At 39.9% G+C, this 27,025-nt stretch overlaps 1 protein-coding gene across 6 annotated transcripts in view; it reads right to left on the bottom strand.

Moving 5' to 3' along the window:
- The window catches only part of HDAC4 (histone deacetylase 4), a 270,190-nt gene that overhangs the window by 67,609 nt on the left and 175,556 nt on the right, over positions 1–27,025 (bottom strand). For 5 of the 6 annotated variants that reach the window (XM_062578420.1, XM_062578418.1, XM_062578422.1 and 2 more), the window contains 5 exons: positions 14,573–14,704; positions 11,176–11,288; positions 6,565–6,681; positions 6,279–6,477; positions 2,501–2,730 (listed from right to left, as the gene is read on the bottom strand). In XM_062578420.1, the coding sequence (XP_062434404.1) occupies positions 2,501–2,730; positions 6,279–6,477; positions 6,565–6,681; positions 11,176–11,288; positions 14,573–14,704 (791 nt within the window). The remainder of the gene's footprint in view (positions 1–2,500; positions 2,731–6,278; positions 6,478–6,564; positions 6,682–11,175; positions 11,289–14,572; positions 14,705–27,025) is intronic. The other variant, XM_062578423.1, reaches the window with a different exon arrangement.

The raw sequence follows: 27,025 nt of genomic DNA, 5'->3' as shown, positions 1-27,025 counted from the left end.
TTGGACGCTTGCAAGAGTTGGCAACAGAAAGCCTCAAAACCCTAAACAAACCAGCCGCTGAGCTGCAACTTCTTCCCTAGCAAAAGGGTTGTACCTAACGCCTCAAGCCTGATGATCCCTATCCTAAGGGTCATTACGCAAAGCACGTTTGGCATGGGCTAAGCTAAATTCCTATGGCAACAGCAGCTCTACGCCATGGTGGCGCGTGAGGCTGAACAAAATCCAGGGCTGGCACACACGATACCTAGTGGCAGATATCCAGAAGTACACGATTGACGTCAGAAACTTGTGTAATCATCCTGCCTTAGCTCTCTTCTATAAACAAAGGTTTTTTTGGGTGTGCGTGTGTGTGAGGGTTTCTTTAAATTGTCTCTTTCTCCTTACTGCAAAGTTATTTTTTTTTAATGGGTCACCACACAATCAAGTGAATCCAGCTCCCAGGAGTCATTTTTTTTCAGATGACAGCAAGGGTCCAATAAAAATGAAACCAAAGCAATCTGCAAAGCAAGCCTGCCATCTCATCTGTCCCTCAGTCTGAAAACTACCACTGGATTTGCTTGTTTCTAAAAGAAAATCATGTCTGTAACTCCTTGAGAATAACCTTTAGAAAAGCCTAAGCATAACCGTAGAGATCACAAAGGGTCACAAAAGCATTAGACTGATTATGACTGATTTCCCTTTCCCCCAACAGCCTTTTTATAGTGCAAGACTTTAGCTGATGAAGTACTGGGACAAAATCTCAGCTGGTATAAATTGTCACAGATCCATTCCTACTACCTGCAATTTGAACACTTGCACTTAAAAGGTGAGTTTTGTTTTCTGATAGACTTAAAAAAAAAAAAAAAAACAGGATACATTTTCTCTTTTTTAATCCATACCCATGCAATCATCTCAAAGCAGCTTCTGCTTTCATTTCAGGCATAATACTGGGATGCCCAGACAGATGATTTCAGCTGCATAGCAATCGCAAAACCTGTGCATTGGTGAATGGCATGCTGCAATGCTCACCTGATGTTCTCTAAGTGATTTTCAGAGAGCGAGATAATAAATGTAGTGCTTGCTTTCTTCAGAACAATTTTTGAATCAAATCATATTAATCTCAAAACAAGCCCTGTAGGATGCACGGCAATACTGTCCCTATTTTCAGGAGATAAAAATGGACAGGAAACTGTAATGCTTTACATAGGGCCATAGTTAAAGAGAATTTGGACTGGATATGAGAACAGCTATTCTCTTTTCAAAGGTAATCCCAGTGAAAAATGCTTTAGTAAATCTGAGTATCTTCATTTTCAATTATTTTCTACCGTTGTCACCTCTGAAATTTCTTTTTTCTCCCTCAGATTCATATTAATGTCCCTTCTCCCTTGAGAGCGGGATAAAAAATCATAGAATGGGTAAGGTTGGAAGGGACCTCTGGAGATCATCTAGTCCAACATCCCTGCTCAAGCAGGGTCACCTACAGCATGTTAGACAGGGTTGCAGCCAGGCAGGCTTTGAACATCTCCAGAGAAGGAGACTCCACAGCCTCTCTGGGCAACCTGTTCCAGTGCTCTGTCACTCTCACAGGGAAGAAATTCCTCCTCACATTCAGGCCGAACTTCCGGTGGTTCAGTTTGTGTTGGTCGCCTCTTGTCCTGTTGCACGGGACAACTGAAAAGAGTTTAGTCCCATCCCCTTGACACCCTCCCTTCAGGTACCTATAGACATTGATAAAATCCCCCCCCACAGTCTTCTCTTCTCCAGGCTAAGGCCCAGCTCTCGCAACCTTTCCTCATAGGGCAGATGCTCCAGGCCTCTCATCATCTTTGTAGTCCTATGCTGGACTCTCTCCAGTAGCTCCATGTCCTTCTTGTACTGGGGAGCCCAGAACTGGATGCAGTACTCGAGACGTGGCCTCATCAGGGCTGAGCAGAGTGGCACAATCACCTCCCTCAACCTGCTGGCAACACTCTTCCTAATGCACCCAAGCATACCATTGGCCTTCCTGGCCACAAGGACACATTGCGGCCTCATAGTCAACTTGTCATCCACCAGCACTCCCAGGTCCTTCTCTGCAGAGCTGATTTCCAGCAGGTCAGCCCCTAGCTTTGCACTGGTGCATGGAGTTATTTCTCCCTAGGTGCAGGACTCTGCACATGCACAATACATATTTTCCCCATATACCTCGACAACATTTAATGTTCTTTACCGCAAAATAGGCAACGATGCTGATGTGGATGGATGGTGGCAATGACAGCTTCAAAAGGTATTACTGGAAAGCTTGAAGTTTGACTTGTACTAGCTTTCCGCTACCTGCAACAGAGCTATCGATCCTCACCTTGGTGATGCACGTCCATGTCCTCACTGGTGTATCCCTCAGAATCATGAAAAAAGAGGTTTAAGGATGAAGGTCTTTTGATAATGGAGTTAGTTACATTACAGCACAAGAAACAAACAACATAGGCTAAAGATGGTGTTGATGCTGTATGAGTAAGAAATTCTTTGGAAGCATCATGCCTACCTTGTTGATGTGCAGTTGCTGTTGCTGGAATTGCTGTTTATGTTTCTCCAAAAACTGCTGATGCTGCTGCTGGATCACTAACTGCTGGAGGGCCTGGGCGTTCTGGGGAAGGGGAGCAGACTGTGTGCGCCCCAGCGGGCGATGCTGCCGGAGTTTGTGTATTGAAGGGGAGACCCGTTCTCCACCAACCAGAGACTGTGCATGGAGGGGCAGTCCTGAAAGATACCAGTCTGAAGATAATATGGAGGAAAAAACAGCAGAGAAGAAAAAAAAGGAAGAAAGGAAGGGAAAAAAACGGCTGTTGAGTAACACTGATGGTGACAATGAGATACACTGTTAAAACCAGCCACCTCGCCATTTACAGCTGAAGTATCCTTAAAGAGAACAGAAAACAATTAATTACTGTTGGATGGAATAATACTTTGTTTGCTTTTGAATTCTTTGTTTGCTTGTTTGCTCAGAGACCCCAAGGAATGCTTCATTTCTGAAAATCAGCAATACTTTATGGATCCTTCCATCTCCTAGTGGAGGACATGGATTTAACATCCTAATGGTTACTTCTAGGAGGTGTTAAAATCTTACAGCTTGCTTTAGTCCAGGAATAATCTCAGGTTCATTTTTAAGAAAGCACCAGCCCAACCTGTCACCCACAATATCTGGCTATTACATCTTACAGTGGACTTCATTAGAAACACTGAAGATGTATGATGATGAAGCTGCTTCTCCTTGTAAATCACATGGAGAAGCATGGTTGCTATTGGCTGCATCACACCTGCTCTGTAGAAATGACTAGGAATGAAAACTTCCACCTGATAAACCTCAGATCAGATGAGCCTTGGAAAAAAGGCTCTCTACTGGAGTATTTCAAGAATATGAGAGTAGTATATTTAGAAAGAAGGTAAGTTAAGAAACAAGATGACAAAAAGAAATAATTGTTTCCATCATTATTGTGTATATTCATGCTGGTAACTTACTGAACATGTAATGGCTATTTTGGGAGGCATACATTACTCATGCCCTAGAAAACAGGGTCTCCCGGATGACCATCCTGTGAAACACCTCTCTGATCCCTGCTAAGGGCATTTGTTCAGCAAGTATCTTCTTCTTCTTAGTTGTTCTCATGGTAAGCCAGTTCTTGTCCTGGTCTCTGGAAGACATACCTTCATGTATTTTTTAGAAACCTGGGACAAGACAAGCCCAACACAAAATCAAACTCAAGAGTGGAGCCTCTGAGAATAAGCCTGTGCTGTTGCCAGTTAATGCCTTGAGAGAGAAAGTCATCAATGCTGTGAACTGCTGTGTGTCCAATAGGGATATAACCGTGCATGCTTTTAGCAAAAAATATATTCTTTTGATTTACTCCACTCCATAAAAAGAAATAAAGAAAAGATTGCTTAAGCAGTCAGTAATATTCAGATATGAGGCAGTTCAAGAACTGGAGAAGTTGTTTCTTCACTTGGTCTTTCATTGAGAACATAGAGAAGCTGTACAGAAGTCTGCAGCCTGCTGAACACAATGATTTGGAAAACAGCTTGCAATACCTGTCCCACCAGTGGGCAAGGACACTACTTCCCATGCCCACTGATTTTGCAGAACCACCCTGCTTGGAGTAATCAGATTCATTTTGAAGCCTCTATTCTTGTGAGAAGATTGTCTGTGTTTCTGTCACCCTGTGCTTTTCTGAAAAGAGTAAAACAAAAGGGCATCATTTTCTTTCCTCTTTTTTAATATATACTTAATTTAGAAAGATATGGTTCATTTCCCTTATAGTACAGTTCCTCTAACCAAAAGCTGAAATTACAGAGCATGGAAAGGAATCCTCTACAGTCTGTATACAGTATCTTGGAAGATGACTTTGCTCTAAGAGAATGACCAAGGTCTCATGTGAAGGCTTTTCAGGGAGACACTTTGTTCCTATTCAGGACATGAACATTCATGTGAAGGATATCCAGAGTACCCTGCACAACAGCAACAGCAGATCTAAGGTAGTCTGCTCTAGTGGGAGACGCAGCCACGATGCTTAGATTTTATCATCACTTTCTACTCAGCGTAAGGTGTTCCTTAAACTCCAGCTAGGATCCAGAAACCAGCCTAGCAAAACTCGTTCCCAGCTCACAAAAGGAGCAAACCTCTGTTCAGTAGTGACTCATGATCTCCCATAACCCTCATGCCTAACCTCCTCCACAGAAAGAGAAGCCTGCCATCTGTGCTATCTCCTTTTGCAGCAGTCAGAAGACTAAGCTCCAAAGCTGAAGGCTACCTGCAGAACACTAATCAACTCCCTTTGCTTCCGAAGAAGTTGGAGGTATCAACTATGATCTGGCAGCTTGTCCATTCAGGGCTTTTGAGACCATGTTATCTTGCTCTGTTTCAGTTGCTGTACCTGGAACATGTATTTGTTGTTGCTAGACTGCTGTACAGTGAAGATTCTCCTAAGCAGTGGCTGTCACTGGTTATACCTGCCCTGAAAACACCACGTGTATAGCAGACGGACTAGAAAAAATGCATTTAGCAACCAAAACAATACGCTATAAACTCCAGGAAGCTTTGGAGGAGGTAGAAGAAAAAAGTCCACTTCCCACATGTGCTTTAAGGCAAACGTCAGCACAAACCTGGAAGAAAATTCGGTTGACTGAGTAAGAGGGGGAATCTTCCCTGGTGGTTCTTAATCAACAGTCTTTGGGCAAAGGACAATTGGTGAAGAGACACAAACTTTAGATAATCTCATTTTGCCATCACAAAAAAGGTAATAGAAAATTTCATAAAGGTCCAAGAAATCTGTACAAACCACTCTCACAGCCCAAGAATGTTGGTTAAACACCACAATTCCATTCTTCAGCGCCATGGTACGTACACATTTTTAAATTTATCACAGCCTCAGGTATATTCCTGGGACTGAATGTAAAACCAGACAGGAGCCAAATCAGACAGCACTGCTGTGGCATTTTAGTGATCAACATCCCTCAGGAATTCCCATTATAAAGGGAATGAAAAAATATTTCAAAAGTCAATATTTCTTTAATGTATACAGAATATACTTTGTCCTAATCTTTACTAATATTACATACTGTAGACAGAAATGTATCCTGCCAGGGATTATTACCTTGATTCAATCCTATTTATAGAAATACGCCTTCCCACAGGTGCTTAATTCTGAGAGTATTACACAGGGAACAATTCAAAGCAATCAACACACTGAAATTGTAACATATACAAACAAATACAATCTGTTTGAATGCAACAGATTTTGCCAAGTTTTTTTGTCATTTATTATAATGGTGAAAAGCCAGTATTTTAATCTATGCTTTCGTAAATATATGTTCTGGTATATATGGAACAGAAAACATCATGGATAAATAGGAATGGTGATAAGTGAAGTAAGAAACAACATTTTTATTGCCAATTTAATCTAAACTAAATAGAATTTTAACTATAAAGTAGATTTAAATTGTTACCTACAAACTTAGGCTTCCATATGGAAGTAAATGCTATTTAATTCCATTTTGCCAAGATGACAAGCTATTTTGTTTTTCCTACAAGTCCAGCTTTTCCTACAAGGCAGCTTTTCCTACCACTGGAAGATGTAGGCAATCTCAGCTTTTACAAACGTTGCCACTATCCTTGAATCAATGAACACACATCTTCTTTGTGATTTTTTTGCAAAATAAAAAAAAAAAAAAAATAAATAAATAAAAAAAGGTAAGGAATGTCCTACCCTCTTTTCCCCTAGCTGGGCTTCTATATTGTGGTGTTTGAATGTTATCTGTGGTGTTCTCACCTGTGACCAGGGGAGTTTGTGCAGTCGGCTGTTCCAGTAGGACCATGTGTTGCAGAAGGGGGTTATGTGCAGTTCCCCCATCTCTTTCCAGCGTTGTAGTGCTCAAGTAGGGAGTGAGGTGGGTGCCGGGGAACAAAGAGATCCGCTGTTGTAAGGCAGGGAGAGCAAGCCTCTCTGCGTCCTGCTGTGCTGATCCTCCCTGGAAAGGCACAGGCAATGATACAGTGACTTAAGGGCTAAAGACAGCTGCAAATACCAAGCCAAATCCGTGCCCAACATCACTTACACTGGAAGGGCCGGTCGCAGGCAGCCCTAGCGTGATGTTGGGCAACGATGGCGACGTGTAGAGCGGTAGCTGGGTCACGGAGCCTTCACGATTCACCAGTCTGTGAGCCAGGCTGGTCTGGAAACCAAAGCAAGAACATCGCCCCCATGAGACAGCATCCAGGGATGGGACTGAGGACACATCAGACATACCCATGCACCCCACCAGCATTCTGCTTTCTTGCAGGCTTCAGATAGTGCCACTGCAAAAAGCTTCTCTAGAGAAAGATTTAACAGCCCACTTGCTCCTCTAAAAGTAAAGTATGTGTTCTTTTAAATCCAAAACAGATTACCTAAAAAAAAAAAAAAGGCATTGCAATGGATTGTTGTCCTCTTTAGCAAATCGCAGTTTATGCTATTTACTAGTGGGTTTTAGGTTAAAGTAGACTTCAAAATCTCATCAAAAAGCCTTAAGATAGTGCTTATGCAGCTATTTCTGGATTTTTAGGATGCAAGTGGGATGTAGTATATTATGTTACAGCCATTTAAGGAAAGAACACTTGTGCAAAAATTCCATTAATTTCAAGAACAATTGGTTTGAAATATATGATAAAACTCATTGAAAAAATGACATTACTTCAAACTGCCTGCTACCCTTGTTAGGAGATAAATGTTCTGATCACACTGAATTCTCCGGTGGGTAATCTTCCAACCAAAATAAAATAAAAAGGAGTTCAAATTGCAAAAGATTTTCTACAGAATTTCTACTATTTTAACTTAGGCATTATTGAAAAAAAACAAATTATGACTAATCCAACATTATACTATGCAAAAACCTATATCAGTGTAACAGAGAGATCTGAATAATGGCTTTATGCATTTTAGCCCTAATCTCAAAGCCCTTTAAATCAATGTGACTTTGCAGTTTATTTCCCTGACTGCAAAACCATCTCTAGGTAATATGGACTATTTTGTTCTTTCAAGGACTCTAAGGTAAAACAGGGTGAAAAATGGACCACTGTAGCAACCATTGAGAGAAAAACAAAGCAAAACAGCCCCCCCCAAACCCTATGTACTTAAGAACTAATATTGAAAAACACTCTATAAAGAACAATCTTCAAAAAAAAAACTTGCTTCCTGCATTTCTTGAGATTTAACCAGGTTAGCTGCCAGCTTTAATGGCCAGTATTGCAGCCTGAGGTTAGTGCTCCCCAAACAACAAAGCCAGGGAAGAGAAAAACTTTCCCGGGACCACGTTTGCCAGCTTTGCTGGACACCGGCATGTACTTGTAAATGCACATGTTGACATGCCACTGATTTCTATTTATCCTCTTAGCATCCAGCTGCTCCTGCATTCCAGACATTTGGTAAGCTTGTCTAGCTTTCCTATGACACTACACAAAACCTCCCCCATTGAGTTAAACTCTTCCCATCTTATCTTCTTGTGCTTTCATGAACGTCAGTCGAGCTGGTTGAAAATACATCCCAGATCAGTTCTCCCTTTGAAGGAGTAAACATGTATTTAAGATCTCAGTTCATAATTACACAACTGTGAATTTATATATAGAGCACTTAACATTTTTGCTGCCACAAAGGAGGAAATTTGAAGAGAGTAACAAGTTTTGCTGCTGAATGGTACCTGGGAAGGGCACATGATAGTGCATGCCCACACTTTTTGCAAGCAATTTTGAACACTACCAGCAATTTTGCTCTAATTTAAATCTCACAGAACATTAGCACAGAGAATAAGGTAGTTATTGTCGGCAAAGTAATGAAATATTTTATCGATACCACAAATGAAACAAAACTACACCCATTAACTCCTTGAACAATCCATACCATGTAGTTGTGCCTCAAACAATCTCATGAGAATTCGTTTTAAAAACAATGAAGAGAAAAATGCAACAGATTGAAACTAATAGCAAATGATGTTTACTGGCATTATCATCACTTTAAATACACAGGTCTCATCTGCGGATTGTGCACAAACATCTATAGAACTGCACAGAAAGGCACAATTTCAGTATGTACAATTTTCATCTGGAATGAGGTACTTTTACAGTCATATCAATTGCAATGGCAATGAACAACCTGTGCCTTTGTAAAGACAATAAATTCTTAAGATTTAAAAACAATTAAAAAATGGACTTTAGTAGGGTGGTCCTTCTATACTCAAGGCAAGCATTTAACCTTAAATAATGAACTCAGAGACCATGTTCCAGCATATCTGGAATGGTTCAAGAGGTGACCTTCTGACAAACTGACAATTTCTCATATAAACTAAAATGCAAAGGTAAACATGAAACACAAAGCTGGCAATATTAAGTTTTTGGAAGCATTTAAATATTTATAGTATGGAAAAGTGGAAACATGATAAAGGACTAATCAACTGGTATCACAGTTGGGCTACCATATAATACTAGTAATACTAAAGAACAAGATCCAAATGAAACCAAAACCCTAGTTTACTCAGCTTTTCCTCAAATAAATCTAGACAATTAAAATACATATAGGCAAACAGGGCAGCTGGTAACATGCAACATGCAATGCTAGAACAAGGAAAAGACCAAAGCCATTTTCCCACAAAAAATAATGCAAAGAACTACAACATTTAGCTAAGCAATTCAAGTAGGAGAACAGCAGAAAAAATTGTGCAATAGGTTATAAGTGTTCTTTTTGCCACCATATAATGATTTATGGTTTCTTCTGCTCTTGTGATGGCAGCAATCCAACACACCACATGCACTCCTGGGTAGTTCTCAAATTACCACAATCATTCATATGCTACATTTTTGCTATTTTCCAAAAATTATAAAAAGTTGAAAAAAACCTGGGCATTTCTTCTGGAGAAATTTTAACTCCATTTTTTCCCCTTCTTTTTGCTTACGTTTTTTTGGAGATGGAGATACTACTCCATTTAAAATTCCAGATCAACATGTTTCCTTTCTCATATACAACAGCATTACCATGAATCAGCCACTACAGTAAAGCTGCAAAAGAGATAAATGAAAGGTGATTGCCTTCTACATTTTTGGCAACTCCTTCCAGAGAACTGTTTTGGCAGTGCACGGATTCTTTTTTGTATAGTCTGTGCCACTTGTGCCTCAGTCTAATTTACAAAATTGCTGCTCTATGAGCAGTCCATGAAAAGAGCTTTCTTAAAGTCTGTGTCTGTGCCCATTTTATTAGGTATTGCTAGCCTAGTCACAATTCATTAGTTCAATTTATTTATTTGAAAAATAAAATGGTTAAGGTGAGTACTATATCTTCATGTTCACCTTTAGAAGCTAATACTGGCTTGCAGGAAGCAGCCTGTTCCATCTAGATTGCAAGAAGTGATCAAATCCACTACTTTTTTCCACCACTAGCACTTACAGATCTGCAGTTTGCTAAATGTAGACCAGATCGATTTCTCCTGAATCAGCAAAACCGGAAACTAAGGGCAAGCCTACCTGTGGCAAACAGAGAGCAGTGTCTCCAATGTGCCCTTAGCTATAGGGTTGCGTATGTAAGATAGCACTTCCCAGACCTCCTCCAAACTACTAAATGGATGGCATGCAATTTGAAAGCCACACGTCTTTACAACAGCTCTGGTTCACAGTGTCAAGTGAAGACTCTACGTTATACAGTCTTAATCTGTATAATAACTGCAATGGACTATAGCGGACATAGATATGTGTTGAGTAATTTGGCATGGGAGAGTGTTAATAGAAAGGGTAGAGTAGAAGGCATATTCCTTATATTAAAGGATGTTACACTATGTTAGAAATAAAAACAAAGTGAAAACCTGTGTAAGCAAAAAAAGGCCTACATATATGCTATAAAAAAAAGCATTTTCAAACTCTCAAGGTCAATTTGAGAAGACAATAGTAGGTTAATACGCTTTCTTGTAAAAGCTCAAGCTTGGTTTTACAGTCCTGATGATGACAGACACTATATTCAAGGGGAAAACAGCTAATGGCAAGCTGGGAAAAAAGATACATATCCATGTCAGGACACAACCCCATTGCTTTTCTACAGATAAAGCTTAAAGATATCTCTATCAACCTTCAGAAAAAGGTGGGCTTCAGTAACTCTGGACAATGGAACTGCTATGTGGAACCATACTCAACCTAGACCAATACCCTTCCCTAGATAACCATGGCAGATATTTCAGGTGATGGCAAAAGCTTAAGCGATTATAAATTAGTCCATGGTACTAGGCACCAAGCTTTCAAATCCTATACATGAAGGTTAAACCGGTTTCCTCTAATCCAGCTCCAGTCTGCTCCTACGGCACTTACTAGATTCAGCCTATTCTGCAAAATACAGGAAGAGATGCCCCAAATTTCAAAATACTTACATTTGACCAGGAAATGCTTTTCATGTTTTTCCTCCCCAAATCATTTTATTTTTATTACTGATTCATAATAAAACCACACGCAGCTCATGAGCTGGCTTAAACTAAATTTAAGACACAGATAATGTGTCCGGTCAACCCAGATTGGGAGGTTAAGTCCCAAAGTCTGCTCTGAACTACAATGTAAAGTTTTCAGTAGGAGTCATATCAATCTGTACATCCAAATTCTTAGGACGTTGCAAAAACAGATTAGAAACTCAAGTATTAAAATCAGACTAAAGAACAGCTCTGTACCTCTGCTTGAATACTTGTGACCGATCCTGTAATTCCATTCTCAGCACTTATGTTGTTGGAGCTGTTGTTTGGAGAGCTGGGACCAGATCCAGGAGCACTGTTGCATGCAGAGTCTAAAATACATCCAAAAGCAACTTTTAGACACATTACAGGCAATCTCTGCAATGCTATTTAGACAGGAAACAACCCCTCAAATTCTGTTTTTGGAGGAAAACACCCCTACGCCCCACATCCCCTTTAAATCTTAACAGGACTTATAAAATACTGACAAATACACTTTGAAACCATCCCTCCAAGTACGTGCTTACTTTATTTATGTCTTTTTCTGCATGGGCATTTCTCTTATAGGGCACTAATAACCAAAAATATGATCAGAACATAATAGAAGACATGCAAAGCCTGAAGAGGCCAAACTGCAGGACGTCAAACTGTTCTACTTCATTTTCCTCAAGTGTCTTCTTCAGCCCTCTTCAGTATTTAATCCCAGAGCTCCCCTCTCAAAGTGTACTGCATCAGACTTCGTCCTTGAACTGCAAGGCAACCTTTACACTTTCTCATGTTGCCTTCTGGTCCATCTGGCCACTACAGAATCCTTGTGCTTATCTGACACGAGAGCTGACTTACTTTTATAATAAGGCACATAACAAAGCACTGAGATTTATAATTCAGGCCTCTGAGCCCAAGTTTTAAGTCTGCACTAGTGAATGGATTTAATACAGGTCCCCGCATGCGACAGGGGGTAACTTTTATTATTTTATATAGGTCCCTGAGTGGTGAGAGCCCTGAAGCCAGCACTTGCCCTTCACGCCCTGCATCACACATGTCAAATTAAGTAATTTAATGACCCCTCTGGAGCTGAGGAACATGTTTCCTCTCACTCCTAGCATAAGATCACGGGAAGTAGGCTCAGAGGAGTGGGAATTAGTTGACACACCTCAACTCTTTTGCTGGGAAAAGGGCTGCTTTGAAAGGGATATGCATTTTCTGTTCCTTTCTCCTCAGTCCCTGGCCAGTGGATGGTCAAATCTGCAGCCACTCCTGGTATTTTTTCAGGATGACAAATTAAATCACTTTAAAAGTTTTGAAAACTGCACAAGTGAGACACGACTAGGCAGACCACCGGCCAAAATCCTGGACTGAGGATATTTTATAGAAATCAGGTAAAACTGTATAAAGACCGAGAGACCAAGTTCTTTCTGAGATACTGCCTTTTATCAGCAAGTCTTCTCCACTTGGGGAGTAAACTCTCTCTTATTGGAAAGACCCAGTGCAGAGTTCATCCCCATTAATAACTCTGTTATCATCTGAAAGCTCAGAAAATCCATCTACCTTTGTATATTTTATCAACACATTCTCTGTAGACTCACTAACCAGAACCACTGAGATGTTCAACTTGAAACCAAAGCCTCCCCAATAATGATACAGAAACAATAACAAACAAAAACAGTATATGAGATTGCAACAGGCAGAAAACTTCCCCGAGAAGGTGTCTCATCTGGTGTATGGAACAGTTTCCAGTGTTTCTTTTTTTATTTTGGAAGGTACGTAACATTAAAACTTTTTTTCCTGAATGTTCCCACTCCCTAAGCACAGGATTTGACCAACTCCAGAAGAATCTCCTAGCAGCTGCCATGCTGCCATCCTGTAATTGCTCTAGGATGTTCAAGTAGAAATAATGCCAGTTGTTACAATTTCAGGGGTCTTTTAATAGCTTTTTTTGGTGGCATTATTCAGTATACATTATTACACTACTTTGATCTGTGCAAGTTCCACAGATTCCACATGTGCATTCCAGAAGGCTCTGCAGGTTCCAGGGAGGTATCAAAGAGCGAGACCAGAAACAAGCCTGCACATACTCTCCCTGTGATATTAAGGATGCATTGAAGCCGCTCTTCTCCAGGTCCCATAACATAGGTTCAATTCTCAAATCAGAACGTCCAAGACACTGTGCAGAACACCGTCCTGACATCACTGCTTTAAGGTTAAATGCCTGCTTGAGAGGGCTTGGTAGGCTTCTCCTTTGAACAACGACTTCAAACATTACTTTCTATTTCCACTACCGTTCTTTACTGTATAAAAATTATACCATGAGGATAAATACTCCCTTCTATTATAGAGCTATGAACAAAAGACCTGTATGAAGAGAGCATATTATGTGCTTGCATTTATAACTTGTAGACAGGCACTTTGCAAGCTTTTGCACAGCCATAAGAAGAAGTTAACTGAAGGCAGCTCTTCTTCAGCACTGATCAAAGATGTTGCCCGTCTCCCCTTCTGATCTCAACTGGTCAGAAGGTAAGCACTTGGCAGCCAGAGTGCTGAAAAGCAGGAAGGTCCACTGTCATTTTTGAAGGCACTCCTGGGACATGGAGCTAGCATACAGACATTAGGGCCTCTTTTATCCTAAAAAGCCCTATGACAGATAGCACTATATGGGAAGTGGAGTAGATTTGATTTTCAGATGGGAAATGAATTATGCAAGGCTGTTAAAATCATCTATTTTCTTTGCAAATAGAGAGGCTCTGATACAAAGTAGAGCACAGCTACCCTAAAATCTCCTGAAACCACTATGCTATCTAAAGTGAGCTCACTTTCAAGTTGTTTGAATCATGATAGCATGCCTTAAAGTGGCCCCAAAAGCCTGAAAAAGCAGTCATCCAGTGGTACTTACGTACAGGCATCCCTAGATGGTGCTAAGAATTAACTTTATGGTAATCTACATAATTTAGTTTACTGTGATCCCTCCTTACAAACTTCACCCCAAAAGAATACTATTTTTCAACAAGAAACTGAAATAAGTAGTCAAAAATATTATATATATGTGTGTTTGTGTATATATATGTATGTGTATGTGTACACATATATACATACACACACACATACACACACATATATATATAAAGCTTTACATGTTTTAAAACTTCAGCATAATTACTTAACAAGGAACTATGGCAGTCTGCCCAAAGCCTAAAACAAATATGGTTTGTAAAGCATTTACTGCTGGAGGAAATCAGTCATGAATTATGGCCTCCTCATGGATACTGCTACTTCTAAACAGCCTGTTGCTGAAGATCACAGAAATGTTTAAGGGAAAATAATACAATAGTAACATATCTGCATTTATCTAAAGAAGTCTTAAAACTTGGCAGTAAAAATAAGTGTATCGACTTGGTGATGCTGCTTCAATAGATGAATATCCAAAAAATCACCTTGCTGACTCACACCTCCATCAAGCCCTGCTGAACATAGCTCACATCATTCAGGTCTCTAGACCATTAAAAGGCACACAACAGAATCAGACTACAGTATTAAGCAGATGTAAGAACTGCTTTTGGAAAGGGACACTTCATATAATGTTTGGTAGGCAGCATAATGTTCGGTTGCTTACCCAACATACCTGTGACATCCAATGGACGCTTCTTAAGAGCGGTAACCACTGGACCATCTTTTCTACGCAAGAGGGGGCTGCTCCGTCTTTCGGCCACTTTTTGCTTTAGTCTGGATCGTAGTTTCAGATTGGGTTCAGATGCTGAACAGAAAAAGGAAAAGTCATCATGGCAAGCAAACAGCAGTTTAGTTCATATTATTTTAATCATTTTCTACTGAATACAAAGGCTGAATTACAATTAAGCATCTACAAAACTGTAAATGAAATTAGTCATTTGATACTGTACATTTGGAACAAAGAATTCATAACATAGCAAACAGGATCCAGTCAATAGTATTTTAATTAAAAAATAATCATTATTATGCAATGCCTTCTCCGAAATGAAGACACAGACTTATAACCTGCTGTGAAACTCACTCAGACTAGTGCAGAGAACTGTACTTCCTTCGTTCTTGCCTCTGGCCCAACGAGTTTCCAAGTTAGTGGTAAAACCCAACCGGAGTGATCTAAAAATTGCTACATGAATCAGTGAGACATCTGAGATGAAGGAGTCCTACCAAGCTGAGATGTTGCTGCTTGGTCAGCTTGGGGCGTTACTGTGTGGCTGAGACACCATCTGTGATTTGTTGCCGCAACGGGCAGCTCCATGTCCTGGGAATCATCCAGGCCCAGGGGAAACTGGCTTAGGTAGGTAAGCCACCAGGAAAAATCAAAGAAAAAAACCAAAAACCAAACTCAAACCTCACAACAAAAAGGACGAGTTTTCCTAGTGGATTAGCTCCCTGAAGCACCTCACCTTGGGGTCAGGTGAGCACTAGCATTAGTTCAAGAAAAACAGCAGAAGAGTGAGGCCAAGGCCAAAGCCAAAGCCAGGGAGTAGATGTTTTGCTTATTTGGGGAGCAACTTCATTACAGTATCACAATCACAAGGTAAAACTGTATGTAAAAACACATCAAACACTTTGAGAATCCAGGCTTGCCAAGGGTAGGTGTGCATACACTTTCGGAGACCACTACCTGACTTGCTTTGGGTACATCATCCATTTTAGATATCCTCTTAAATACAAGTTGTGGCTGTACTCATATCCTGAGATTTCATTTCTTCGAAAGTCAAAACAGATCTCCCAGGATCCCTTAATACCTCTGGGCTAACGACAATAGGCAACACCGAACACACTAGCACTGCACATCTTATCAGCTTCTTACAAATGTAATGAAGCCTTAAGTAAAGATTCCTCCTGCAAGATCATTTCCTCCATGAACTTTGTGATCTCTTGAGTAGACGTGAAATACCTATTTTTCAACAAGAAACTGAAATAAGTAGTCAAAAATATCATATATATATATGTGTGTGTGTATATATATATGTATGTGTATGTACACACACACACACACACACACACACACATATATATAAAGCTTTAGTGCTTGAGGGCTCCCAACAGGAGATCCGTGAACTGGCCCAATGTTGTCCCTTCCTCCAGTCTCTCAACAACTCTGTGGCTTAATCTTGACTTCATCTACTGACTCTCCACACTCAAGAGCCAATAATCTAAACTTCAGAAGTCTTAAAATGTGGCTTACAGTCTGCTTTGAATTAACTAGTTGCCTCTGACCACTACATCTTGTAAAAAAGATCAAGATCAACTATGCTAATTGCAGGGCTCAAAAATCAAAAGCTGAGGAGTTCAAAATGAAATGCTCGATGTAAATCCATCAAAACAATTCTTTGATGAAATTTTAGGAAGGATGAAAAGGAAAAAGCTTTTCATTAATGTTTTGGACAGAAAAATGCCAGCAAGAAATAAAGGAAGCACTGAAAGAAAAGTGTCAGCCTCATCAAGATGATACTTAAAATGCAGTATGAAGTGCATTAGCAAAGGTGGAAAATCATCTTCTAGAACATTTGCATATAAAATGGCAGGGGACTGAATGTAAATCTGTCATTCGCATGGAGGACAAAGGTAGAAGAGCGCACTAGTTAAAATATAAGTGCTTGCTAGTTCATGAAATTTTACCCCCCAGAACTGATTTATTAAGTTTAGAAGTAATCTTTGGACATGACAGCATGCAGTACCTCATGTTACATTTATCAATTCACAATTTTAATTTGTTGTAATTATTAAGAATTAGTAACTGTCTAGATGCTTGGGTCAAAACTGAAGTGTCACACCTAGATGCTGGTATATATATTTCTGATATATTTGGACTGCCAACAAACAAATGAAATATAAGCCTTTTCCATTGCCTTGGAAAGGATTTGTCCTCTGGCAAAGAAAAACATGACAATATAAATTGTATTTCAGTGAGAATTTTATTCATATGTAATTTATTTCCTCTGTGTTGATCCGAAGTATGTTTTCTGATTGGGAAGAGACAAGTCACTGTACATTTAAAACAGAGAATCAAAATGGTTAAAAATGCCTTAAAAATAGCAGAGAGACAACAGAAGGACAGATTTGGGGAGGTCACAGATTAGCTATTGCTACAAAATATGGCACAAATATAATGCCACAGCAGAAAATCCTTCTGTGTAACAGAGAGCATTTGACCATGGAGAATTACAGCCTTCAAAGAGAAAACATCTCAAGAAGAAGCTATACCCCCCTTACAGCAAATAGCATATTAGAATTTTGCAGACAAAAGTATTTTCAGGTTAAAGTATTCTGTATATTCCTCCTTGACTTCCTCAGATGAAGTATCAAATTTTGAAACACCAAAATGTCATTTCAACAATCACATTTGTTTTGTGGCATGCTTTGCCTTTGCTCTGTGATGGAAGTGAGAGTTTTTCCCCCTAAAACACAATCCTAAATCAAAGAACATAATCCCTGCATGCATTTAATAGGGTGTTATATAACCCAAACTAGGTGAACTAAAAATAAAGTTCTGATAGCATATAACAATCTAAAATTCAAAGAATTTACATACAGCATATCTTATATAAATGATTTAGTTCTCAACAAAGAAATTTCCAAACTTCAAAACAAGAAGTTAAGGTTATTTAGCTTTTCTTACTCCTACATAATAAAAAAATATATATTTTTAAACTGGAGAGAGCTGTTCTACAAAAGTATAAATTATGAATTCAAGCAACATAAAATTATATTGACAAATAACTATATAACTACTATATAACGTGTAACCATACAGCTACTAGACATTCAGTATACTGATTCCATTGTCTCTCCGGAACACCAATTGCACTCAAAATCTCTTCCAATTCATTCTGTCAGGCCACATGTTTAAAACCAAGTGGTATTAACTACTGTAATTTTGACAATTTGAGACTAAATTACAAAACATACTGGTCTTCTACATCTTAAAGGTGAAGTCTTTTAATCAGAAAACATGAAGTTACCCACAAGTTCGACTCCTGTTCAGCAAAGAAATGAAGCACATACCCGGTCTGAGTCAGCTTAAATGAAGCCAGTGGGATTTCTTAAACAGTGACATACTTAGTTTGGCTGATAGCAACTATTTGTTCAAAAAGTATTTTGTTTTTCTCCAAGTGCGTAAATTAATAACTCATGCAAAACATAAGCCAAAAAATTCCCTAGTTTTCATAAGCTCAAACCCAAGTTACCCCTTTTATACTTCATTTATTACGGCAGGACCCAATGTAATCCAATTCTTCAACATTTATGTCATGCTCATTGTTTTCTTCCTGGAATTGCATCCACTAAGCTGCTGAACTAATCTGACATTAAGTCTGTGCAAGTCAAAAACACAAAATCCTGGTTAGAGTTTACACAGTTCCCATTACCCAGCCACATTTATGAAAAGAAGCCAAACAATGTAGCACGAATATGCCAATTCCCTTCCTTGTACATCTTAACTTTGAGGCACAGAAGGCGGCTGTTATTCCTTTATTTTTTTAAAGCTACATACTAACACTCACCAGCCTGGTAAAAGACAAAGTTACTACCCTGTCACTATTATAATGCCCAGCTTACTGCATGGCAAATAAAACAGAAGAGAGATTACTGGCAAAGTGTGATGGGCAACTCCACTCCAATGCCATCTCTTGCTAGAGGATAGCTGTCTGAAAATGGCATTTTGCACCACTAGAACTTTAATACAGGTAAATTATCTTTGCTTAAGCAGAAAGGACCACAAGTTCCATGGGTTGGCATTTGCCCTCCCCCTCTGTGGCTTCTTTCCCACTTGTCTGGCTCTGTCTCAGACCTTCGTTACCTCTCCTGCTTGCATACATCACGGTCTCGTCTCTCTGCAAATTTACTCATGATGCCACAATAGATTCTGGCAAAGCCCATCACAGGAAAGAAAGGAGGAGAAGGTCACCCAATGCCAACCAAAAAGATTTATTGGCTACAACATCATTTCACCAGGATTTCTCTAAATCCCAAGGGCTGTTCTGTTAACTACTATTCCTGCTTTTTAGTAGTTGCAGGTATCAGCACAGAGGAGGGAAGAAGGCGTATGGTCCTTGAAAAACATCCCTGGGGCTGGTAGGTAACACAGGGCAAAAGTGGCAGCAGAAAATTCCCAAAGTAGAAAGGAAAAAGGGAAAGAAAAGAAGATGGGTAGTCCAAATTTTTGTTACTCATTTGGTGCCATGTTTAAATGGCATCATTTGAAGTAACGCATTTTGGAATCTAGACACAGCATTGGAAAGGGCTAAATAAAAATATTGACTGTGCTGTCTTTCTTTTCTCCTCGCTCTCTGTGTTGGCATGAACGCGGCGCATTGGCATTTAACAGCTCTGTGGAAAGGTCATTTTTCTATATTTATAGAAGATTGTGTCCTTAAAACAAAAACTTATTAATGGCTAACAATTATCATTTTTCATCTTGAAGTTTAATAGCTACAATGTCTAAGCAGTAAAGAGAAGGCTTTAACACCCATTAAACCGAACACACAATGTTCACACTTTTTACAGCTTCACTATCATTTGCTTGCTTGACTGCATGAATATGCAAAATAGCAGTTTTGGTGTTCTATTCTAAGGTTTTAAAATGTGCTTCCCAAGACACTCTAAATTTAATCTCAAGTGTTTGCAACTTGTTGATTTATAAAAATTCAAGGTGGGACAAGAATGGAGATGGAGAGCTGTCCCCTCCACTCTTTGTTGCTGCAATTGCATTCTCTCTCCCGGGCTCCCAGTACACTCACTTCCTGAGTTGTAACCTGTTTGGCATGTCCCTCCCTTAGACTGAGCTACAGCCAGTGGCCTGAAGGCCAACTGACTCTACTCTGAGCAGAACAAATCTAAGCATACACATATGCAGTTAAAAATGGGCCACACTCCTGGCAGTACCTGTGAAGCAGAGTGGGAACTGAGAGGATCAAAAAGAGCAAGGGTTAGGTTGTGGGCCTCCCAGAGCCTCTGCTCCCCAAAATAACCTCTCCCCAAAGTTGACACAAAACCAGAGGACTTACTTCTTTGTTCTTCCACCAGAGGACACTTCTTTTGCATATCATACTCAAGTGCTTCAGTAGGAAGCCCTCACGGTCCGCTGCAACCATGCTAAAAAATATTCAAGCTGTTCTATCAGAGCTCCTGAGCAAGGAAACACCCAATTGACCTTCCTTCTGACTTCTAGTCTACCTTAGCACTGAGAAAGGAGGCCTTAGGCGACATGATTTACAGCTTCTGGTTGCATCTGGAGCTACCGCTTGTACCAAAGGAAAAGAAAGAAACGAAAAATTCCCTGCCATGCATTTCGAGATGATGGTAAGAAGTGATGGAGGGAATAAAGAAAACATTTGCTGGTCCTCTAAGTACGCATTAGTTTGCTCTCTAAAATTTCAATGGTCTCATCTGAAAAGCTATTCTGTAATATCAGAGTAATAAGTGATTTTTGTTTTTAAAAACTTATTTTTGGTTTAAAGAGACAGATATTCTCCACTTGGAGCAGGAAATGATATTTATAACAGTATAAAATTCTCACATATGTCAATGCCTCCTCTCATCAGAGCACGCCCCAGGGTAGTGCATGGGTCTGTAGGACTCAGTAAGCAGGACAGGAAAGCCAGACCATGCCAGCAACAAGAAGGACAATGTGAGTGGGAAAATAAAGATTCTCTCAAACTTGAGTGACACTCCATGTTGCACAAAGCTCAAAGATTTTCTCTAAATTATACTCCCACACTACGCCAGGATATCAGCCTACTCTATTTTCCCCTAAACAAATCTTTGTCATAAAACAAACCAGTTAAAACATTCCAATAATCAGAATCAATTCAGAGAGGTATTACACCTTTCTCAATAAATGCAGTATTTTAATTTTTAACACATACTTCTTTTTAACTTTTGTTTTCTTTCAAATGATAATTTTTCCGAACAATTTTATCTGCTTAGCTGCAAGTTCGACTCAAACAACCTATGCTCCTGCAACAGTGCAAAGAAACCAACAACATCACCAGATGCTGGGCCCTCTCCTCCCTTAGGCTACTGGCTTTTGCATGGAAGCAAAAGAGTTTTAGCAAACAGGAGACAGTTCCTTGTCATGAACCAGCCCAGCACATGGAAGCAACAGCCAGCAGGAAGGTGCAGGTTGGGATGACAGCACTGCCCACTTCAGGGACAGCCTTGGAGCTGCGGTGAATGACCATGAACCTGCTATCTAGGGATATCTTACGATCACTGTGGGTCCCCTCTAAGTGGCTCAAAAGAGTGGTTGTTCCCAATTTGCTCATTCTTGACTTGAGCCAGAATAATAATATAGACCTTTTCTTTGTCCTTTAGAAGGCCAATGGACTAGAAATGTGTCAGCACAAGGAGGGTATTTGCCATCCTCCCTCTGCAGCAGGTCCAGAAACACTGGGAAAAGTCAAGCTCTCCAAGCAGCACACGTGCTGAAGGCTGCCCTTTTGGACAACACATGAGGGAACGTTCAAGCTTTTTGTTGTTTTCCTTTACTCCTTGAGGGAAATCACTACTGTAAAAGAGTATCCAAGTCACTGTCCAATGATACTGGACTAAAAACATCTCCTTGGAGCCTTCCAATCTGTTCTTAAGTGAGTGAGCTTAAAGGTTAAGACATATTGCTTCTACTCCAAGCTCTAAGACGCAGTGTTTAAACTATAACCGATTCTCCTTCTTCTGTTGTGACTGCCTAACCATTTGTGCAGAAGGCAAGACACATTGCTAGGATGGGAGGTTTTTTGGTAGGATGCTGCTTCTTTCCTGCTCTCCAGGGAAAACTAGCAGAAAAAGGGATCTGCAGCACTTTCTAGTTGTCATTTCTTCCCAAATACATATCACACGCATGTACATATCTATCAAGACAGGAAATTCAGAGACCCTGTCTGGCATTAAAACCAGATTAGTTTTGGAAATTCTCTCTATGAGTTGCTCTCCCATAGATCTGAAGTGAAAACATTTGGAAGCACAAGAATTCTTGGGATCTGCAAAATTTTCTTGCTCATCAACCATATTCTGATCCCAGAATCAGCTCCCCAGTACAAAGAGTGGCGATACAGAAAGTAAAGAAATGGTTAGACCCAGAGCCCCAACGATGCTTCACATCGTTGCTGCAGTAGCCATATGCCAAGCAGCCCCTGGAATTAAAGCCAAATAACCCAGGTACCAAGAGTGGCGATTTCCAAATGCTACCATTGTACAAGTGCACAAAGAGCTGCTATTGCTTCTGATGCAGGGCACGAGGTCTTCTTATGGGCAACAAACCACAGTGATCTGGCAAACACCAGAGTGCTGTTAAGTGCAAAAGAAAGCACAAAACAAAACAGCACATTTTTGATAGCATCAGTTTTATCAAAAGTCCTGAACCAACTGAATTACTAAATGTGTGAGGAGATAGGTTCAAAGATCAGTTCAGGGTAAAAAAGCCAAGCAGAAGGCACAGGTCTTTCACTTATGGAGACAAAGAAGGTCAAAGGAGAACAGCTGTCTCAGGAAAGGTTTGCTTTATTCAACAGTAGGAACAAAATTATGAGGAGATTTCAGCCGGCTTCACAATCTGCAGTGCTGATTCACAAGGATGTAGCCATTTGTACACTTACAACTTCAGAGAACATCTCATATGAGTACTTCAAAAGAAATGACTACATTTCTTACTTTGGGGTCTAGTTTAAATACAGATATGTAGACAGGGAAATTTTTCCGTTCATACATCCCCAGGAGTTGAACGTGCATTGCCCAAGCAATTCTAGCAATCATCAAGTTTTACCAAACTTCTAAGGATTTCAACAAACCTGGACAATGATCAGTTGAAATGATGTGGCTTCTATCAGAAAACCCAATTAGCTGTCAACTCCCCATGGATGTCAGGAATCTCTACCCTATCTCTTTGCAGGAGCAACTGGAAAAGCCAGCATCTACCCTGTCCTCACCGGATGTAAAAATGAAAAAAAGACTCCAAAACAATAATAAAAAAAATAACAAAAACACAAGCACAGTGAAAACTATGTTAAAAAGTTCTCTTCAAGTTTTTTACAAGTCTCTATGATAGTGGTCGATTCAGGTATCTAATCATTTTTTAATACCTCTAAGCATTTTTTAATACCCACACTGCTCAAATTCCAAAAAGCAAGGAGCACGATAGTGTAAAAACCCTGTTAATGGAGAGAAAATAACTCTAGCAAGCAGGATACTATATTTTTAGACATGCAAAACTGAAAAGCCACATTAAAAATAACTTCAGTAACTCCTAGAAACTTGTTGACAAATAATTCTTAGGGTCATCAAAAGAACCTACAAAAATCTACCCCAACCCAGATTCTACAGTCACTATGAAAAAGTTTTTTAGGTATTTTCTTTGAGGGTCTCAGTACACTACTCAATGAAAGTACATTAAATTTGGAAGCCATCAGTCTTGATATGGGGGCAGAAAAGGTCACTTACATTTTCTCCTCTCAACAGGTGTAGACAAAGTATGTATACTAAAGGAAGTGTATATGTAATAAAGGGAACTACATATACAGGAAAACATTCTTTCATTAGTCAAGTTATTTAACAATGAAAGGACAAAAGAATGAATAGCATCGACCAGTTGTCATTTCAGTTAAAAAAAAAAAAAAAAAAAAAAAAAAGAGGGAGATTCTCGAAGTCTTTAGATAAGGGGAATTAAGTGCAATGCATCCAGCAGCCAGACTGAGAACAGGATTCAACCATTTAATAACTGGACTATTCAGCAGTCTAACAGTAAAACAATTTCATGCAGAAACCAAATGGCCCAGAAACATGAACACAGTTTAGTAAAACAAATCTCACAAGTGTAGAATTTCAGGGACAGGATGTATTAGGAGCACACTGCAAGTGTTTACTGTTTCACAGGCTGTACGTTTCCAACCACTCTTTCAAGACATTATTCATGCACATACATACTTCTACCCAAGCGAATATGCCCAGCTGATTCTGTTTATTATATGATGTTCATAATAGAGCTTTAGACTAGCAAAATATCTCATAGTGTGCGCACAGGGATAGGTATAATCTGTTATATACCACAACGTGACGGTGTCGTAAAAAAATCAGAGAGATGAAAGGCAGTATTATTAAAACCCACCACAATTGTATTTATACTTTTCCTGAACAATTTTTCAACATGTAGGTCATACTGCCAATTCTGAAACCTGCAACGCGGAAGAAATGATCTTTCAAGTGACCTTCTCTCAGTCTGCTAAGTCAGCCTCTCCATAACAGTGATTTGATTGGATTCCAGTCCCGGTAATCAGATCTGTATTGTGATGGATTCTGTATTTGAACTGCAAATGTTTAATCAAATTTAATAAAACTGGACTACATGATATGGCAGTTTCAAATTACAAACTCAAATAAAGCTGGGATTTTGAACGCTGCCAAAAATCTGAAAAGCTCACTCACAAGACAGAACTTTGTTTAGGATGGGCTCCAGCCTTCCCTTCCTTTTGTTTACACCAGTCTGATCAGGAGTCTTTCTTCTCCAAGCAACTTAACATTCTTGGAAACAGGATTTTTGCAGACTATCATTGTGCCAGAAACTGAAGTGCTGTTGTGTTAAAAGTGAAATACAAGAAAACAAAAAGACCTCCCCTGAACCTTGCAACTGCACTTAAATGCATCACATACTATTCCCCAAAAGATTAATACTGGTGCACAAAAAGAACAAACGTCAGTATTTCGGAAAAACAGAATCAGTTAAATAAGTTACTGCTTTAAAATAACAACGATTTGGTTACTTCCAATTTTAATGATGCTATTAAATACATTTATCATCCTTAATTCACTTTGTCTGATAGGACTCTTATTCAGCCACATTTTTATTCAGAACTCAGTTTGGGAAACAGAAAAGGGATGAACACCACACTGCCAACAGAACTTTGTATGTAACACCAAAATGTTTTCTTCAGAAGGTGGCAAGGCCATGATGCAAATCACCTGCTTTTAGTATTGAGAACTAGGTCCAGGAAGTGGAACCTAACCCATTTGGCAAGTGAAGGAAGGTGCAAGATGTGCTGATCCTCTTCTGCTGAAATCCACTTCCATAACATCTAGAGCAAGATGGGAGACCTAGCCTCAAATTGAACCTCTGAAGGAAGATCTCCTGAAATGATGGGGAAAGGAGTTTTGGAGTAGTTATGCTGTGGTGATGCTAACATACACTTATCAGAAATGGATCATCTAGTTTCTAGAAGTATAAGAAAGTGACATAAAAAATTCTTGGAATCAGGTTGTCTAAAGCTCCTGGACAGCTAACTAGCAAGATGATAGCTATGCTGCCAATGGATACTTCCTCCTGTGGAAATATTGAGGTTTCCTGGAGGAGACTGAAAGCCATGAGCAGAGCAGAAAAAAACTGCTGTGATGTCTGCTAGTAGCCCATGGGCTGAATTTCTTCTTCCAGGTAGGTGTGCACATTACACCTCTTTGTGTTATGACTGATTTTGAACTGAAAGAAAGCCCTCTTCTCTGAGGACAGCCCTGCACTGGTGCTCACTTTCCCTAAAAAAAGCAAAGGTCTGAAATCCAGATAGTGTCACTTTGGCTGACATGGGCACTAATGATGCAGTAGCATTTACTGCATCAAAGTGGCATTTGGTCTCTCACTATCCAGAACTACAGATGAGAAGAAGCCTTACCCTTCAGTAAAGCCATTTTTTAATTTTTGGAATCCCCCAAAAAAGATTTTGCCTTCTTGTCATCAGTTAAAATGACCACAGAAGCATAGGGCACACACAGGAAAAGCCCCTGTCCTGGAAAAGGCTTGTCAACTTTTGATCAATTTCTTGTGTAGCTGAAGCAGAAGCATCTGCCATCTGCCATTCAGCCACTGAAGTACAACAGGCCTGGTGATGGGTAAGGCTGCCTAAGGAGTAACCTGCTGCAAGATGTCCAGAGATTCATCCACAGTTTCTTCCACTTTTTCCTCTTAGAAACCACAGAGGCTGAACCCTCTGCCTGAAAATCCCTTACTTATTGGCAGCGTTGAGGGGGAAGCTGTCAAATGCAGGCTTGGGTTGGAAAGACCTCTCCATCTTGGAAGTGCCAACAGTACAGTCTGTGACTTTGTGTAACAGCACAGGTGCTATGTTGCAGAAAGAAAGAGATTCCAAAAAAAAAAAAAAAAAAAAAAAAAAAAAAAAAAAAAAAAAGAGTCTTTTAATGTTTTAATGCAAAGAATTGCAAGGTAGGAGGGGCACAGGGACAGAGCATAGAAGTGTGTTTTTTCTTCCTGTTAGATGCTGAAAGGAGAAAAATCCCCATCTGTGCAACAACCTATTTATGCAATAAGTTTAAAAAGGTAACTGGAATAGTGTTAAAACATTCACTGCCTGTAAGAGCTCCTCCACTTCTAACTCTTAGGAAAAAAAAATGGCACGAGAATACCTGCATCCCTTCTCGAACGAAACTGAGCAGCAGTCAGCTGTTGGGAACTGGGGTAAGGCAGTCAATTTGAGTAAAGGCTTGTCATCCCACAGGAAGATCTGGTTAACATCCCATCACCATTTGTTCTCCCAACGATGACACTCTCTTTGATTACCAGCGTTCCTTCCTCCAGCTCTAAAGATCCACAGAGCACACACGAGAAATAGCTATGCAGCTGGTAGATGTCAAAACCCACTTGCGGAAGGTACGAAGTTCAGATGCTTTCTCCAGGCACACCGCTGCTTTTCTTTCATCCTTTCAGAACTCTTTTTTCTATTTTAAAGCTATTTACAACACACAGCTCTGTCTGCACCACCCACTCAAGCAGCACTGTTCCCCAAACTGAGGTGACCCCGTCAAAACTTAGCTTTTTCCCCAAAGGAAGCAGCAGTGGATCACAAGTTAGCAAGGCTAGAGGTGAAGGCTGTATTGGCTGTAGGCACGCAGTACAGAGTGAAGGACCACAGCCAACCAAAACAAAATGTTTGCATAGTATATAGCTGAGAAATAACTGTCCTGCTTAGCCACAGTGGAGGGAAAAACCTAACTGAGAAATAACTGTCTAGGTGTGAACCAAAACCCTTCCAGGAAGCCCCTACGCTTTGACTGGCAGAAACATGATTATTTA

Source organism: Rhea pennata, chromosome 6, assembly GCF_028389875.1.
Source record: "Rhea pennata isolate bPtePen1 chromosome 6, bPtePen1.pri, whole genome shotgun sequence".
NCBI lineage: Eukaryota > Metazoa > Chordata > Aves > Rheiformes > Rheidae > Rhea > Rhea pennata.
This window is presented reverse-complemented; position numbering and strand designations above follow the sequence as displayed.